This window comes from Rhipicephalus sanguineus, chromosome 8 (assembly GCF_013339695.2).
Source record: "Rhipicephalus sanguineus isolate Rsan-2018 chromosome 8, BIME_Rsan_1.4, whole genome shotgun sequence".
In the NCBI taxonomy this organism is placed as follows: Eukaryota; Metazoa; Arthropoda; class Arachnida; order Ixodida; family Ixodidae; genus Rhipicephalus; species Rhipicephalus sanguineus.
Genome location: NC_051183.1, coordinates 106,827,509 through 106,846,726, shown reverse-complemented (window position 1 = coordinate 106,846,726; position 19,218 = coordinate 106,827,509). Strand labels below are relative to the sequence as shown.

General features: G+C 48.2%; 1 protein-coding gene and 1 long non-coding RNA gene across 2 annotated transcripts in view; one reads left to right on the top strand and one right to left on the bottom strand.

Annotated features, from left to right (window-relative positions):
- LOC125759585 (uncharacterized) overlaps positions 1 to 19,218 on the bottom strand; it is a 504,118-nt gene that overhangs the window by 380,081 nt on the left and 104,819 nt on the right. The gene's annotated exons all lie outside the window — the stretch shown is intronic.
- Positions 1 to 19,218, top strand: part of LOC119402930 (uncharacterized) — a 47,093-nt gene that overhangs the window by 3,462 nt on the left and 24,413 nt on the right. Inside the window, exon 2 of the mRNA XM_037669960.1 lies at positions 1,983 to 2,164. Within this exon, the coding sequence (XP_037525888.1) occupies positions 1,983 to 2,164 (182 nt within the window). The remainder of the gene's footprint in view (positions 1 to 1,982; positions 2,165 to 19,218) is intronic.

The window sequence follows — 19,218 nt, the reverse complement described above, 5'->3', positions numbered from 1 at the left end:
GTGATGCGGTTGCTGTCGTCCCTGTGTTGGTAAACAACGGAGGTTTTCTGAAATTACATATGGCAGCCCCACGTTCTACAAAAAAAATCACCAAAGACTATCTTGCGACACTTGTTGTTGGAAGTCTGCCGAAGGCCATCGTTGAAATACCTGCTCGAGTGACCAACATAGCAGGTACCACAAGACATAGGAATCGTACATACAACTATATGCACACAATCCACGTAATCATAACTGTGCATTATCCTACAGACCTTGTAAGGTTGTACAATATGACTACTCCTTTTTGAGAGCGAAGCCATCTTGTGTGGTCCAGAAAGCAACAGGAACAACCATGTGCCGTCCAATCATTTTCAGCCACTGGGACAACTGGTGATTTAACGGATTAACTGCGACTGTCGCGTTCTCCTGCGTTCTCTTCATCACCAACGTCTACTCTACTTTTCTTTGCGGATCCAATCATCAATGGAGACTAGCAGCGCGTCTGGGTAGCTCGACATCTTGAGGCGAGCCCCTCAGCTTTGAAGTTGATGACACTGGCATGGTGGCACGAATCATCTCGTGTGTTCCATAAGCACATACGTAAATAATAGCCTTTTTAACCACTTTACTCTGACAGGACACTTAAGGTATCAGGGTTTTGTGCACGCGCCTTTTGCCGGAAAAAGGCCATTTAACGTTGGCGCGATGCTGGAACCTTGTTTAAAAAAAAACAAAAAAACAGGCGTTTTTTTAGTAATAGAAACTACCACGAAAAGTTGTTGGCTAACACCAGCTTTGCGCTGAAATTCTAATTCCCTATAATTATCAGTACATTTCATGACCCATTCAAGCAATTCCTTGTGGGCGGAAATAGCAGGTCTTTAATGCCGACTGGGAGGCCGCTTTTCACCACAAACAGGTTCTCGACACTTAGCACTTTTATCTCATCTTTCAGGTACAAAACAAGGTCAGTTGTTCTATGGTTACTCGGTTTCTTAGTATCTAAAGTATTTGGGCATTGGCGTTTTAAAAAAATGCCGTGGCTGAACACGGTTAAATGAAGTTTGTCGTGTGATAGCTCGTTTTTTCTCTGCACAGCCGCTGCTAGGCCCTCTCGGTACCAATGCGGAAGAAACATGGATGTAGCCAATGCCTGTGCTGGTAGCGTCCCGAAAGACTGACCTTCAGCCGCTGTTAGCTTTCGCTAATGCGCCCCTATAGCGTTTCACCGAAGCTCTTCGGCTGGCGTTGCGACGACGTGTTAGGTGCGTGGAACGAAGTACGTGATTACCTGCTTGTACTCTGAAGAATCGCGGTGCGACATCATCGGTGAGACCATAGCGCCATCTGTCGGACAATGTGTATACAGTTTTGTGCAGCGCTGGCGCAGCTCAGAGACGCCGGCGTGACCCCGGCTGAGGCCGTAGGTCAGATTCACAGAACCGCGCGTTTTACGGGTTTATACTTAAGAGGAATAGAGCAGTCGCCCTAAAAGTTTACATGCCGTAGCAAATACTTGGACAAAATAGTTTCAGTGTAAGGCAATAATATTCACATAGTCAAAGAGGATGGGAATCCATTTCGATATATAGGATTCTACTAAATGTTATATTTGTGGGCTTTGGAAGTCACACCATTTAACTGTAGTATGTAAAACTTGTACGTTGCGTTGCTCTACATGCATCCGAAAAGGCAGGAAATATGACTGCGATATTTATTAAACTGCAGCCTATCGATTTGTGAGTACTCTAAGGGTGACAAACCATCACTTGTAAATCTGCTACGCATAAGCATCATTGATAACAAAAATTACGAATACAGATGAAGGTATCTATTCCAAACTTGCGTGGTCTCCTACATCCGGCCATGTATGCGCCTGGGCATAGCTACTAAATATACCTGTATGATGGCTATTATCGGTGTTTATTTCTCACATATAATTATGAAAGCATCTACAGTGTTTATATATCTTGCAAACAATATATGTCTCCTTTTTTTAGGTGCTCAACACACATCATCCACTTTTTTTATTCGAGCTCAAATCGAGATCTCCTGTAGAAAGAAATTGCACTGGTTATACATGTTTGATTGAAACACGAACCTGTGAACATATGCGACAAATAACGCTTGGTCCAACCATATACCACTTTAAGGTCTCAACGACTGGTGATCTCGCAACATGGTAACCTGCTTTATTTATTACTAAAGTACAACGAACTGCCGCGGGTAGCGAACGGCTGCTGTTCTTTGGTATTAAACGGGACTGCAGCGTATAAGCACACGTGCGAGGCATACGTCGTCGTAAAGGTTCTAGCCGGTAGTCCAATTCGCACTTATTGATGAGGATAGAGAATTTTGGATGAAATTTTTTTCTTTCCATATTTACCTAGTCACACACACACACATATACACACACACACACACAAACACACACACACACACACACACACACATATATATATATATATATATATATATATATATATATATATGTGTGTGTGTGTGTGTGTGTGTGTGTATGTGTGTGTGAAGTACCACACAATAATGCCACGAACAATAGAGGGGATGTTACTTGTTGTAATTAGGATATAAATGCAAAGAAATTAAAGTGGACGAAAAGATAACTTGCCGCCGACATGGACCGATCCTGCGACATTCGAATGATGCGTCCGATGGTATACCACTGAGTTACGGGCGCTGTTATCCTCCCGTTTATTTTATGGGTTATCATGTGCACTTAAACCTAAGAGTGTTAGTCAACGCCGACCGCAGCCATGGTGCCGAGTGTGGAACACTCTTTTTCTGCCTGCTGGCATCACATAGCACGTGACCTTTTTACGAGCTAGCAGCTGACCAATAATAAGCTCTTAGCTCGTAAGAAGATCAGCATCCTATTACAGCACACTACTGCACATGTTCCTCGCACATCAACAGAGAAAGCAAGGTATTATTGTGATTAAAACGTGCCAAGTTAAAGATGATAACGTAGCCAATTTAAAAACAGGATTAAAAGAAAAACGGAAGATCGAGTATGCTCTGTCATATAGAAGTTTGGTCATCATAGGAAAATGTAGTCTTATCTTATTAAAACCTAAAACCTTAGAAGATTGATCATACATGTCCTTCCAAGAACGCCATCTCGTCTTTTGAGAGAAACGTGGATGACTCGCTACAACAGCTGTTACGAATTTTGTTGATCAGGTACGGTTCCAATATTTCTATTTCTATTTTGTTGCTCGCTCGCTTAAGGAAACTGCTGCTCTGAAAATGTTGTTCACAACAACACCTGCAGCAGTGGTCTGCCATGTGCCCTCCTGAATTGTTATGCATATTGTGGTGGTGAAAAGAACGAGGAAGCTGGCGCAGATTAGAGGAAGACGACGCCTCTTACCGCCGCTTGGGCACCAGCTGTATTTGTTGTAAATACGCCACCTCTGCACTCGTGTGCCTGCTTTCTTCGTGCAATAATATTAAACACACAATGTGTTAAAAAAGAATAAAGAAAAAAAGGACAGCTCCTTGCGCTTCTGCGTCGACTACCGTCACCTAAACCGGATAACAAAAAAAGATGTGTATCCACCGCCCCGCAATGATGACGCCCTTGACTGCCTTCATGGCTCCAACTATTTTTCTTCCATTTATCTCCGTTCGGGCTATTGGCAGATTAGTGTTGATGAGATGGACCGCAAAAACCGCCTTCGTAACACCAGATGGTTTATACCAGTTCAAAGTCATGCCTTTTGGATTGTGCAATGCGCCAGCTACATTCGAGCGCATGATGGACACTTTTGCGTGGCTTGAACTGGTCAACGTGCCTCTGTTACCTCGACGATGTGATCGTCTTTTCGTCGACTTTTGAAAGCCACCTGCAGCGCCTCAGAACTATCCTCTCTGTGTTTCGTTCTGCTCGCCTTCAGCTGAATTCGTCTAAATGCCATTTCGGTCGCCGCGAAATTACCGTGCTCGGACATCTCGTAAACTCTACAGGAATCCAACCCGATCCAGAGAAAGTTCGCGCTGTGCGAAATTTTCCTATTCCTTCTTCGCCGAAAGACGTCCGCAGTTTTCTGGGCTTATGCTCTTACTTCCGTCGCTTTGTAAAAAAAATTGCCGACATCGCTCGTCCTCTGACCGACCTTCTTAAGAAGGATACCTCTTACTTCTGGGGACCACACCAAGAGCAAGCATTCTCTATCCTTATTGAGCGGCTTACGAGTTCCCCGATTTTCTCGCACTTTGACCCTTCCGCGCCCACTGAAGTACGCACTGACGCGAGTGGTCATGGTATCGGCGCTGTCCTCGCTCAGCATCAACAGGGCCACGACCGTGTCATCGCCTACGCAAGCCACCTTCTATCCACGGCGAGAATGTCTTGCGCTCGTTTGGGCTGTCGCGAAATTTCAACCGTACTTGTTTGGTCATACCTTCCGCGCTGTAACTGATCACCACGCACTCTATTGGCTCTCCTCTTTGAAGGACCCAACTGGACGACTTGCACGTTGGGTATTGCGTCTGCAAGAGTATGACTTCTCCATAGTTAAGGTTAACAGCGCGAAAATGAGACGCGGAGGACAGGAAAAAGACGAGACTGCGGAGTGCACCCAAACTGCGGAATGCACCCAGACGTGCTCACGTGAAGCGCCAGGAAGCCACCTTTGCCATTACAAGCGTTATTGGAGTGTTCCCGTAAGTGCTCGTTCAGGCATCTGCCCGTCTGGCCCACGTAGCACGCGCCGCAGGACAATGGGATCCTGTACACCACGCCCCGCGCACAGTCGACAAACTGCGTCCTGTGCTTGACCACGCACTGTTCACCGCGCCTCTTCCCGGGGCAGTTCCTATTAGCCAACTGGGCCAATTTGTCTGGAGCACTGAAAACAACTTTCACGTTCAGGTGCTGTCCTATTTTATTAGGCGATGTGAAACCGTGTGCATATACGGAATGACCGCCAACTTTTCCCGCTTCTCCGCTGTGTTGCGCTCTTCGTTACCGTCACTGCCCTTACTTTTTCTCTTTCTGTGCATTGCCTATGCCACAGAAATAAGAAAGTGGCGCGGGTACCCTTCTCTTTCTAGGCGCTTTGACTGTGCCAGGAGACTGGCTTCCAAAACGTGATGGCAGGACCTCTCTAATGCATTCTGAAAACATGACTGTTTCAAGCACGCTGTGAAGGTCTGGGTCTCGTCATGGCCACAGGATTTCTGGGAACAAGGAACCCTTCGGCTTGCTCATCAATGGGATCGTTGTGATCAGTCACATCGTGTATACTTTGTATAACGTCCTCATTTATACCCACGCTGTCATTTTCTACCTTTTCATTTCAATACTTCTTCTACATTGAAGGATTTACATAAAAACGATTAATGGTTGTGAGGCTGCTTCAAGGAGGTCGGCGAGATAATAATACCGAACAGCCACGACAATGAATATTATTGCCATCAGGATATTCTCCACAGGAAGCACAAAGCGGTAGTTGGGAAAATACTAAAAGAGTTGGTAGTGTCAAAGAACCTCCGAGAGACCGCGATGAAGATGGCCCATGAAGAGATCCTGGCTAGACACGAAGGTGTAACGCGGACGGCCGATTGAATCATCAGTGAATTTTACTGCCAAGAGTGCAGTCGGAGACAAGGCGACTTGAGAAAACTAGCACGGAGTTCCACGCCACCTACTGAGGCGCACTCCGTCAGATAAAGGCATCAGACCTGCACGAACGATTTGTGTTACGAATGTACACCTCATCGAAAAGTCAAGAAGTAGAGTTTTTACGAGAACATGGCGTGCCTAGATTAATGGCAGGAACCTTGACAAATAACGTGCGTCGCCTTTGTACTACGTATTGCATTACTTACCCATCCCTCTCCGTTTCCCTCGTCGACTTGGAGGAATAATGTGGTAGGAATTCGGCCAATATTGCCACGGGGTTGTGACTTCAACGAAGACAACAGCTGGCGTGGTCAAGATGAAACTCTTTATTTGGCCGAACTTGTGACCGGGAAACTGAAAGTCAAATTACAGCAATACACGGACGCCGGCGAACAAAGCGTGGACCGTCCATCGACTGACAAGCGGTCAAGCGCATCGGCTTTTATACAGGCGCTATCGAACTTTCCAGCGATATTGCTGGTGGCGGCGTTCTCTCGACAAAGCTGGAACATTCACGTGCGGCGCGCAATCTTATCAAAACGATTTACTACATTCGCGAAGCTTCTCGAACACTGCTTCGCGGACAGCGGCGAGCGTTGATAACAGTCCTTGCTGGTCATACCTGAATACATCAAAATAAAACAAGTGGGCGTGGCATTGCCCCCCTCTGAAAAAGTATCGTCCCGATGCTTCTGACAGAACAAAGAAGAGAGAAGCAAGAAAACAAGTGCATACAAAAATAAATTACAATAACCAAGAAAAAAGTAGAGTCCCCAGGTTCGCTAACTCGCAAAAAACGGCTTAAGGCGCACGACATGGACGACTTCAGGTCGTGCGCGGCGTCGCTGAGAGTTTGTAATGGCGTCCAGGATGACCTCGTAGTCAAGATCGCCGAGACGTCGAAAAACCTTGTATGGCCTGAAGTATCATCGAAGGAGTTTTTCGCTAAGCCCACGTCGGCGTATCGGCGTCCAGACCCAAACACGGTCGCCAAGCTGGTATTCCACGAGGCGTCCTCGAATATTGTAGCGACGGCTGTCGGTGTACTGCTGGGTCTTGATGCGCAGGCGGGCGAGCTGTCGAGCTCCTTCGGCACGTTGTAAGTAAGCGGCGGCGTCGAGGCTTTCTTCGTCGGTGACGCTCGGTAGCACGGCGCCGAGCGTCGTCGCCGGGCTGCTTCCGTAGACCAACTTGCACGGCGTCATCTGCGTTGTTTCTTGGACGGCCGTGTTGTAAGCCAAGATCACGTACGGAAGAACGGCGTCCCACGTCTTGTGCTCAACGTCGACGTACATAACCAGCATGTCGGCGATGGTCTTATTTAGACGTTCGGTGAGGCCATTGGTCTGCGGGTGGTAGGCGGTGGTGCGGCGGTGTGGCGGTGGCTCGTCTCGCTGTATTTGAAGATCGCCTGAGTTAGGTCCGCATTAAAGGCGGTACCTCTGTCTGTGATGAGGACCTCTGAGGCGCCATGACGCAAGACTATGTTCTCCACGAAGAACTTGGCTACCTCGGTGGCACTGCCTTTGGGCAAGGCCTTTGTCTCTGCGTAGCGGGTGAGGTAGTCAGTTGCTACGACGATCCACTTGTTGCCGGGAGTCGACGTCGGAACGGCCCCAGTAGGTCCATCCTAATTTGCTGGAACGGCCGGTGAGGTGGTTTGATTGGCTGCAGAAGTCCCGGTGGCCTAGTCGGCGGTGTCTTCCGTCGCTAGCAATCACGGCAAGTCTTAACGTAACGGGCGACGTCAGCAGCAAGGCATGGCCAGTAGTATTTTCCTGTATTCTGGCGAGCGTGCGGGAAACACCGAGCTACCCAGCCGTCGGGTCGTCGTGTAGGGCCTGGAGGACTTCTTGTCGCAATGATGAGGGCACGACGAGAGGTAGTCGGTTCGCAGTGGCGAGAAGTTCTCCTTCAGAAGAATGCCGTTCCTTAAGAAAAACGACGGCAGCCCTCGCTTGAATACCTTCGGAACAACGTCGGCCTTGCACTCGAGGTACTCGATAAGCCCCCCCAGTTCTGCGTCGGCTCGTTGCCTTTCGGCGAAGTCGTCGGTACTTATAGTTCCGAGGAAGCAGTCATCGTCGTCGTCTTGCGGCGGCGCGTCGACGGGGGCACGAGACCGGCAGTCGGCGTCAGTGTTTTAGTCCGGACTTGTACACGACGGTAATGTCGAATTCTTGAAGCCTCAGAATTCATCGTAAGAGACGACCTGAAGGATCCTTCAAGTTAGCCAGCCAACATAAGGCGTGATGGTCACTGAAAACTTTGAAGGGCCTGCCATATAGGTAGGGGCGAAACTTTGACGCAGCCCAGAGGATGGCAAGGTATTCCTTTTCTGTTGGGGAGTAGTTGGCTTCTGCCTTAGATAGTGATCGGCTATCATAACTGATAACCTTTCAAGCCCGTCAGTCTTTTGCACAAGGACGGCACCGAGTCCTACGCTGCTTGCGTCGGTGTGTATTTCCGTATCGGCGCAATGGTCGAAATGCGCACGTATGGGTGGCGTCTGCAGGCGTCGTTTAAGTTCTTGAAAGGCTTGCACTTGCGCCGTTTCCCACCTGAAGTCCACGTTAGTCTTTGTGAAAAGCGTCAGTGGTTCGGCGATCCGTGAAAACTTTTTGACGCAGCGTCTGTAATAGGCGTATAAGCCGAGGAATCGGCGCAAGGCCTTCTTGTCGGTGGGTGGCGCGAAGTCGGCGATGGCAGCTGTTTTCCGCGGGTCTGCTCGCACTCCACACTTGCTCATCACATGACCCAGAAACAAGAGGTCGTCGTATGCGAATCGGCCCTTTTCTGGCTTCAGGGTCAGTCCAGAGGCCTTCATTGCTCGAAGTACTGCCTCAAGCCGCCGGAGATACTCCGGCGGCTTGAGGCAGTACTTGAGGCAGAACACGACGATGTCGTCCAAATACACAAGGCACGTCTGCCACTTCAATCCGGCCAGTACGGTGTCCATGACGCGCTGGAACGTCGCAGGTGCCGAGCAAAGACCGAAAGGCATGGCCTTGAACTCAAAGAGTGCGTCGGGTGTTATAAAATCGGTCTTTTCTCGGTCTCTTTCGTCTACTTCGATCTGGCAATAGCCGCTCTTGAGGTCCATCGACGAAAAGTACGTCGCGTTGTGAAGTCGATCTAGCCCTTTCGGCCCTGGCGTCGTCAATTGACGACACCGCACAAAAGTTCCCCTAGCACCTCGGAAATGAAACTAAGACTGCTCATTCTTGGGGAATACTTGTTCAATGATCCCCACTGTGATTGACACCAACGTTGCGACATATTTGCGGAGCTGGGAGCCATAAAGAAGAAAAAGCTTGACCGAAGTCATGGGTGACGCCGAGGCGGGTCAGGGTAGGCGGCTAAGCGCCGTTTTCGGGACGTCGTACAGAAGGTGTTTCAAGGAATATCAGACTGAAAAATGAGGTGTGGTTCACATTTTATGTACTCTAGTGAGTAGCGGAAATAAAGAAGCCGTTTTCCTAATTTCACAACCACTGAGCCCTGATTACCTAATTTGATTCCATGCTAATTAATTCATAAATACTTGCACCACTGGCTCAATTTTTCATTTTTGGTCTTCTGAGCTCCTAACTATTATGAAAACACGCACAAATGATGTCTCCGGCCAAAATAAAAAATCCAGGGCTGAAAGGGCTAGGGTCTCGTCAATCCGTGGGAGGGGGTACACGTAATTCTTTGTCATTTTGTTTAGGCGCCGATAATCAAAGCAGAAGCGCAGTGTCCCGCCCTTCTTCTTCACTAACACCCCGGGTGACGCCCAGGGACTCTTGGACGGCTGGATGATGTTGTCGCGTAGCAGCTCGTCGACTTGTTTCTTCATCGCGTCGCGCTCTCGAGTCGAAACTCTGTAGGGACTGTGACGGAGGGGTCGAGAATTTTCTTCTGTTATAATGCGGTGCTTAGCAAGGGGCGTTTGTCGGACCCACAATGGAGAAGAGAAACAATCCTTGTGTTGCAGGAGCAGGGTTTTGAGCTGGTCTTGCTTGATCTTCGGAAGGCTCGGGTTGACGTCAAAATCCGGTTCGGGACCTCTATTCGTCGAAGCAGGTTCGGCAGCATCGAAGAGGACGAAAATGTCGCTGGCGGATCCACATTCGTCGATGTAGGCAACCGTCGCACAAATGTTGAGGTGCGTATATTCGTAGCTGAAGTTTGTCAATACTACCTTTGCTTTACCGTCACGCAGCTCGGCTATACCTCCTGCGACGCAAATTTGACGGCTCAGGAGTAGGTGCTGATCGCCCTCGATGATGCCTTCAAGGTTCGCAGGTTTTTCGGTGCCGACGGAAATAATGCAGCTGGAGCGCGGCGGAACGGTCACCTGCTCTTCTGTCACATTCAATGCCTGGTTCCCTGGCGTCGCGTGGGACGGTAGCGCTTTTTCTGAGGTTAGTTTTATCGACTCAGACATCAGGTCGATGACGGCGCCGTGGTCACTTAGGAAGTCCATTCCAAGTATCACATCCCTGGAGCAGTTTTGTACGATTACAAAGCTCGCAGGGTAAGGTCGGGTATTGATGGTGACTATCGCCGTGCAGACACCAATCAGCGTTATCAGATGGCCTCCAGCGGTCCGGATCCCGGGGCCTTCCCAAGCAGTCCCAACGTTCTTCAACTTTGCTGCGAACGGCCCACTGATGATGGAATAGTCGGCTCCAGTGCCGACGAGAGCGGTGACGTTGTTGCCGTCGATCAGAACGTCGAGATCGCTAGTCCGCCGTCTTGCGTTGCGGTTACGTCGCGGCGTCGGGTCCCGGCTACGTCGGTTTGCACCGCTGCTTCCGCGTTGCGTCGTCAGGTCTGCTTCCGGTCGCAAAGTTTCGTCTTCAGGACATCGTTCGGTGTGAGGCGGGGGCTCGAAATTTCGTCGCGGCGTCGTCGTCGACGGTGGGGGATCTTCAGCATTTTGTCGTTCAGCAACCACACTTCCATCGGTTGCTGCCCTTAGTTTTCCGGATACAGGCTAGGCGACCTGTGACATGTAGCGGCTAGGTGACATGTAGCGGCCGGGCGACGGCGAGCGGGAACGTCGTCGTTTTTGCCACTCTGTTCTGGTGAGGTAGTCGTCGATGTCGCGATCGCGAGGCGGTTCGCCTGGCTCTGGGCGCGGCGCGTTGACGGCGAATCCGCGTAGCCCCATCTGACGGTACTGGCAGCGGCGGTACGTGTGGCCGGCCTCCCCGTAGTGGTAGCTGAGTGGGCGGTTGTTGGGGGCGCGCCAAGCGTTGGTCTTCCTTGTGGCGTAGCGCGGGGCATAGCGCTGGGCGACAGGAGGACGGTAGGGCGTTGGTGGCGATGGCAGCGGCGGCGTCTGGCGGCAGAACTGCTGCGGCGGCGCGGCGTCTTGACGTGGACGAGGAGCGGGGACGTTGCGTCGGGCTGCAGCAGCATAGTTCATTGCTTGCAGCTGCGGCTGCGCTGAATCGGGGGTGCCCAGCGACAGCTGGATTTCCTCGCCGACTATGTCGGCGATCGAATCCACTTGAGGCTACACTGAATGCAATAGCTTGCGCAACTCCTCCCGCACTATCGCTCTCATGGTTTCGCGTAGGTCGTCGGTGCCCAGCGAGTGCGCTTCGGTGTAGGCTGTCGACAGGGTGGAGCGGTTGTATTGCTTCATCCTAATCTCGAGGGATTTTTCGATTGTTGTAGCATCCTTTAGGAATTGAGTGACAGTTTTCGGTTGGTTCCGCACCAATCCTGCAAAGAGGCCTTGTTTCACTCCCCGGATAAGGAAGCGGACCTATTTTTCCTCAGCCATGGCAGCGTCGGCCAGGCGGAAAAGTGGCGTCATCTTTTCTGTGCAGATAGTGACCGTCGCATTCGGTAGCTGCGTTCTTGTCTCCAGCAAAGCAGCGGCCTTTTCCTTGCGGACGATGCTCGCGAAGGCATTAAGGAACGACGTCCGAGAGAGGGCCCAGGATTGGAGGCTGAATGCACGGTTTTTGAACAACGTCTTCGCGGCGTTTTATAAGTAGAAGTAGACGTGGCGCAGCTTCTCTTCGGTGTCATAGTGGTGGAAGGTGGCAACTCGCTCGTACGTCTCCAGCCAGCTGTCTCCAGCTGTTTGAACAGCTGTCTCCAGCCAGCTGTTCAAACGACGATCCACGGAAAGTCGGAGGCTCCTTTGGCTGTTGCATCACTACCGTTGTAGGTGGCAGGGGGGCTGTCATCGTCTCGGCGGTCTTGGGTTGCCTGGTGTTTTCGGGAAGGAGCCCGCACTCTGGTTGTAGTCCCTTTTGCCGGCGGCTGGTTCGAGGATCCGGGTTGTCTTTAGCGTCGTCTTCTTCGCGGCTTGGGCTTGGGTCAGCGCCCCGCGGTGACGTCCGGATCATGAAGCATCACCTCCACCAGATGTCACGGGGTCCTGACGTCGAAGAAGACAACAGCTGGCGTGGTCAAGATGAAACTTTATTTGGCCGAACTTGTGGCCGGGAAACTGAAAGTGAAACTACAGCAATACACTGATAGCGGCGAACAGAGCGACGACCGTCAATCAACTAACAAGCGGTCAAGCGTGTCGGCTTTATACAGGCGCTATAGAACTTTCCAGCGATATCGCAGGTGGCGGCGTTGAACGATCTACTACAATCGCGAAGCTTCTGGAACACTGCTTCGCGGACAGAGTCGAGCGTTGATAACATCCCTTGCTGGTCAAACCCGAATACATCAAAATAAAACAAGTGAGCGTGGCAATATGAAGTGCGCGGCTCCATGCACGTGTATATCATGATGACTTGGTGCGGAAGACGTCAATGAGTGGCTGCCGCACTGGAAAGTCGGCCATGTCGCCAGCTTGAGCTGTGCAGGCGAGAGCCCCGTTCCTGGTCGAGCGAGCTTTGCGGCTACCTTAAGGCAAGTGTTCCAGAGTGAGGGGTTCACCCTGCGTCAGCATGTTCTTGTGCGACCGAGCCGTGTCCTCGGCCTACCCTGTTCTCGACATACGCACAAAGCCAACGTCCCACATTCTTCCAGCACTAGGACTTCATCCCGGCTCATACCTGTACCTACTGTGACATCGCCGCCGTGTCGCCCGACGTGCCGCAAATGTACCATCACTGAGCGAGAGACGCTACGAACTAGACAAATAATTGAAATGTGTTCAATTGTGTGAATGTATAACGTTTTCCGTCAGTTCCGTTCGGCCTTAGTATTAAAGCCTCTGCGTCTCTGTTTAGGCATCTTTGTGCGTGAGAGGCCTGAGCCCGCATCATCATCAGAGGAAAGGGACGCTGCTTTACTAGAGACAACCACCGAGTGAAAACCTCATTGTCCTCACTGAAGAGATGACGCGACTCTTCCATCAGGCCGACGCTGCCATTCCTGAGGAGCAATACCTTCGCTTCCTTATGTGGGGAGTGAAAGAACTCTTCGCAGGAGTGCTACGCGACCCGCCGAAGACAATGGCCGAATTCCTCGGGGAGGCTCGCCGCTATTTACAAGCTATCTGAATTATCACAGCTTTTCATTGTGTATGCACCATATCAGATGTATTAGGCGTTTCTTCTAGGAATTTCTAACCGCGCTTATTCCAGAGAAATTATCATCGTAATGTGGCGCTTCCTTGTGACAACTATATTTCAGCGAAACGTCTACCGCCCTTTCTACCCTTTGACGCCAATGTACCCCCCTCGACCCACCTTCTGTTTCATGGACTATTCCTCTTTCCTTGTGAAACACCCATTTCGGCACTCTGGGCCCTACTTTTCCCAACCTTCGTTCGCAGTTCCCGTCACCTCGTACTTTGTTTGGGTTGGAGGAGAGGACACGAAGAGTATACATACACGCGCTAAGGAAAACAGTTGCGGCCTTGTGGAAAAGGCCGCTTGTCGAAACAATGGCTTCGTCAACACCCGGTGTTCGCGAATTTTTCATATCTTCAAGCTTCCGTGTTCCGCTAATTTTTTGCCACCCATGTCGTACTCCCTTTTATTGTCGCCACATGGTGGTTACTTCCAGTCATGTTAAGGAAATCATGCAAGATGTGTTAAGAGTGTTATTTTTGCAACAGCTCAAAAAAAAATCGTCATGCTTCATGAAATGATCGCTAAATGTAATAATTCATGCTCGAATCTCAGCAGTTCTCATTTTCATATCTTTCGGCTGTTCCTACTTGCATTTTCGGCGAAAAGCTGCTGCGTTTATTCATTAAAATAACAACATCGCAGTCGTCTTCACACACGTGCGGCTACTTTTCGCTACTTTTGCTACCCTTGCATTAAGTTCGCTCTTTTTGGCTGGCGTTTCCAGTTTTTGTCTATATTTTGTCTTTTCGATCTGGAAACCCCGGTGCCGCCATCAACACCAGTGATGCAAAAAATAACATGACAAGTGTCAGGTAAAGTGACGTCATACTCATTAAATGTGACTTTCGGTACGGTGTACTGAATGTCAATATATTTATTTATAGATTTATGTATTTATTTATTTACGTATTTATTTATTTGTCTATTTATTTATTTATTTTTTTACATATTGAAAGTCCAACTGAGGACTATTGCAGGAGGGCAATCATATAAGAAAAAAAATGCACTTACACAAAATGAAAGTTAGAATGCATGACTACAGTTCTTTTACAATATTATTTCTAGTTAATAGGGCCATAGACCATATAGTATTAAGCAATAGGATCAGACAAATCTACCATAATGATCATATTTAGTACCAGGCACAAGAAAGTTACTACTATACATTCGAAATAGAAAGAAAGCTGACTGTGGTTGACACTTATATAACTGAACATAATCAGTAAGCACGAAAGGGTGACACCACTGCGTAAGAAAAGTACGCCAATTTAAGCCGAGGGTAGTACGTATGTGGTCATGATTGTAAGGTTACAAATTATTCAGTCGTAACTACAAATTATACATCAGGGTAATGTATTCTATTATCTAATTGCCTGTGGGAAGAAATAATTGCTGAAGAGGTTGGTGTTAAAATTGTATTGCTGCAATTAAAATTGTATTGCGGCATGCCTAGTTTCACATTTGGATATTAGCTACTGCAGGCAATCTTAAGCTGTTTTTGAATAAGTTTATATGTAATAATTTTTGGGGTTTAACGTCCCAATATCAATAAGGTGAAGGAACATTGTTTGGCATGTAATTTTAGTGCGATCACGTAGAGTTATTAGTACAGCTCTTGCAAATAGTTCACAGGGTGAATCAAGTAAACTATGTTTATTTTATGCAAACCTGTGGGCCTTTCTTGTTGCAGCTTCCGGTTTCCCTAATGAATTATTTGTATCCGTTAATCAGATTTTGTAAGCGTATACAAAAATTCGTGGAATAAATGTTTGATAGGCTAATAGCATTGTTTGAGGTGGGGCCGTTCAAAGTGGTCTTTTGAGGAACGACGGTTTTTTTAATGCTGATGACGTAACATGTTGAACATCCTCTCATCCCATCTATGGTTACTAGAGATCACTTATCCGAGATACTTGGGTTGCATGAATGGAGTTATGTCCGCAACATGACATCAATGTAGCGCGACGTCTTCAGTGACGTCACCTCATAAGTCGGAGGAACGACTACATGTTCATCCATTGAACGCATTACGATGCGGCTCCACAAATCAGGTCTATCCAGGAATGCCAACAAGACACGTCCGGCTGTCGGAGCCACATCCATTTCCCAAGTGTGTGAATGTTCGCCACTCACTAAACGACGTCTCTTTAATAGAATCGAAGGTGTCTCTCTCATTAATACGTTCTGGCAGGTTAGTTGGTTCATTGCGATAAACTTTCTTAAACTGCGCGAGAAGACGAGGACACAACTGCGCTCGTGGTGTTCTGAATGTTTCTTTTCTTCTGTCCTCGTCTTCTCGCGCAGTTTAAGAAAGTGTCTCTCTCGGATGAGATTATTGCCTCATGGTATGAAGCACTAAAGACGACAATAAAGAGGAACAAGAAAGACAAGACGACGGTTGATTGCCATTCAAAGGTGAGGCCATGTGCAAGCACTTGACGCTGACCTCTGAGCGCCTTATTTGTGCTTGATTCAAACACACTTACTGCTGGTAAGGTACATCGCAAGGGAGCCCCCAGACTCATTGCCTCTAGGGTGCCTTGATGCCCACCCACTGCGCTGAGGCTGAGGTCATCCGTGTCGTCTGCTACGGCGGCCGCCATTGCATCTCCCGCCGCAGCTACAGGCAGCATGCGAAGCCGCTACACAACGCGCTTGTGGTGCAAGGATACGTCCGGAAATAAGTGCACGCTAGCGAGCTTTTTCTTTTTGCAGCTTGGAAAGCCTTTAGGGCTGTTTTTACCCAAGTGTTTATTAAGGGAGCACGTACTTCTTGTAAGCTGACGGCTTGTGCGTGTTTTATACGCTAGAGGTACACGTAGACCGTCATATCGAAAACACATCATCTTTCTTACGCTGGAAATGACATAGTTAAGTCTAAAGCCTTAGTTAATTTCAACATAAACTCTGCATTTCATGTACACAAAGAAGCGTTTAAAGTATTTATATACGTGTCAGCAGCAGCAGCAGCAGCAGTATATGTATCACAACAAATACGGTTTAGTGTTGCAACGCTACGCAAGCGCGATTAAGGTGGCTTACTTCGAAAAGTTTACCAGCCATTTACTCCTTTATTATAAATGGCATCATATATATTGTGCACAGTATAAAAACGGCCGAGCGGCAGTATGGTGCAAATATCCTGCTAAGATAAAATGAGACCTTTTTATTCATTACTATTGCTGACATATCTTGCTCCCAATCTCTGACCGCATTTGTATCGGCACTCGAGTTGCACCTAGAGTCTTTATCAAAACCATGAATACGTTGTTGTGTTCTATGCCATAAAATTTTGCACATTCACAGTATCTGTGAATTTTTGCCTTTTTTGTATGTGCAGTTTCTTTTTGTATATCTGCAACCTTTCTTTTTTCGCATGGCCATTTGCATGCACATGTTATTGGGTGTTTGCAATACTGTTTAGCATTTTGTGTGACAGATCCACTGCCACGTTTATTGGACTTTTTTTATAAATAACAGTGTCTGGGGTTTCAGGTGCGAAAACCACAATTTGAGGCGCATGTAGCAGAGGGCTCCGGAAATATTAACCATCTGGTCTTCTTTAACGTGCACTGACATCGCACAAAAATTGGGGGACCCTTAAGCTTCGTCTTTAAGTGTTGAACGCGATAGCAAAATCCGGCCCCTAGTGCGCACTTCAACCACTAAGTGCATACTTATTAATGTGTATTGTTACACACACACGCACACAGACACACACACGCGCACGCACACAAATGGTACAGGTTTTTGATCTAAAGCAAGAGTCGCATGGCTTCCAAGATATACGCCGCGCGCTCGCCATCTTGGAGGCCGTGAAGAGTCTCACAATGCCTCACAGATGGCAGCACATTATCTAGAGTTTGCTGTTTGCTTGATCAACGCCTCCGCAAGCCGGCGTTGGCTTGATATGTTTTCCGCTAGATGGACATAGTTGTCCATTTTTGTTTGAAAGTTCGTGTGCATAGAGTTTCTTACAATAATACCTAGAGTGGAATCTGGCGCTAGTGTCTACGCGGACTCCTTGAGCGGCGCTTCAGCCACCATGGGAATGATGGGAAGTACAGGCTTCGGATTTGCTTCGGATGGATTAGGTTCTTGAGATTCGCAACGCTTGTTTGCCGAATATAAAACAAAGCGCGATGAAGTTATTTCCAATCAAAACTTGCTTCATTCTTTTGCACGTAAAACTTATTGCAAGAAGTTTGCGCGACCGTGAGATAGACCTGAAACGTGGACAAACTTGACCACCATGGTATGCATTGCTCTGTAATTGTGTTCCAGATTTGGCATCACAATATAATGAAGTATTTTCTTTACAACACTTAAAACAAACACGCTTGTTTTTCCCTCGAAAGTACGCATTTATCTATTTATGAAAATAACAGTACTGTATTGAGTGAGAAGCACTTAACGTATAGTCTACTGCGATGCCAGGTGCGTCAGTCGAAGTGGTCTGCCTCCAACGCATCTCTCGTTTCGTTCTGAAGTCGATTCAGAAGAACCTGACGGTGCGTCTACTAGCTTCGCCGTCGTTTTGCAGCCGATTTGAACGAGTTTTGGCAAGACGCGCTTATAAAAAAATGTGAACTTTATGCAATTTCCTGCACTGGCATGATACACTACATCTACGCGCAGTGGTGAGTACACAACGCTTCACCAAAACTGTCATATACAACCTGTAAAGCTGCAACGAAACAGCAATTCAAGAGATGTAGCGGTGTTCAGCCTCTTTGAACAACAAAGGCGCTGCTTGAGTGCTTTGAAACGCACCCCACTACCCACGACTCGCGAAGAACGAAACTGAAACTGCAGAAAAAGATTTGTCGACAGTTCACTAGCTAACGCTATCCAATCTGAAGAATGTACTTCGCATCATTCCCATGGTGGTTGAACGATCGCAGCGCCAGTTTCCTCTCTAGGTTATTGTATGAAACTATGTTCGTGTGTGTTTTTAGCGGCGATGGCTGCACTATCCCGGCCTTTTTCGACGTAGTTTGATGGCCTCTCAAATGCACCTGCAAATCGCCGAATGGGCTCGTTTTCGTCGTGACGCCTGCCGAACAAAATGCGTTAGGAGACTCCTTCCACTACATGGCATTTACGTAGTGTTTTTTTCCGAAGCAGCTGCAAGTAACATCGTGGCTTTGTGGTAGGACACCTGCTTGCCACGCGAACGGCCCGGGTTCCATCCTCAATGGGACCGAAGATTTTATTCTTTATTTTAAAATAATTTGCTTCTTTCTCGATTTTTAGGTCACGGATGATTTTTCGCTCTCAACCAACGGTGCCGACGCCGACGCCGACGGCGGAATTTCTGCGACACGAGCTCTCTAAAGCTATCGCGTTAATACACGGGCCTCTAGCATTTCGCCTCCACCGAAACGCTACCTCCGCGGCCGGGATCCAATCCGCAACTTTCGGGTATGCAGCCTAGCACCGTAACGGCTATAAAAAACGAGGCTGACGTCTTTTTTATTCTACTAGCTGGTTTTTATGAGGTACACAATGTAGGACTTGACTTTGGTTCTTGTATTTTACAGCGAAAGCTGTTATGAGATCATTTCACCGGCCGTTCTTGGCGCCGTATTTGTCCGCCGCCGGTGTCCGTAACCAGTATCTCTCGATATAAGAAAAAAAAACTAAATAAGAAAAAAATTCCAGAATTGAGCGAGGTTCGAACCTGGGCCTTCTGCGTGGGAACCCAGTATTCAACCTCTAAGCCATGCCGGTGCTTGACACTGCGTTGCAAAAAGGTCCTATACAGCATTCATGCCGGGAAGCAACCACATTAGCATATGCAATATAGCGTGGTAGAAGAGTAAAATAGGCACCAAGCGTCGCACAACGCGAATTCTGTAACCAGGCGTCACACAATTCCAATTGCGCAACGAGTAGGTTGTTGAATGCTTCCAACCCATTACAAAGGGCTCTGCCATAATTCTTCATCGTCATCAGGCACAGCATCAACAAATTGCGCATAAAGCCTTACATGCGTTTAGCAGGTACCAACGCTCTCCGTAGAATGACGAAAAATGGCAA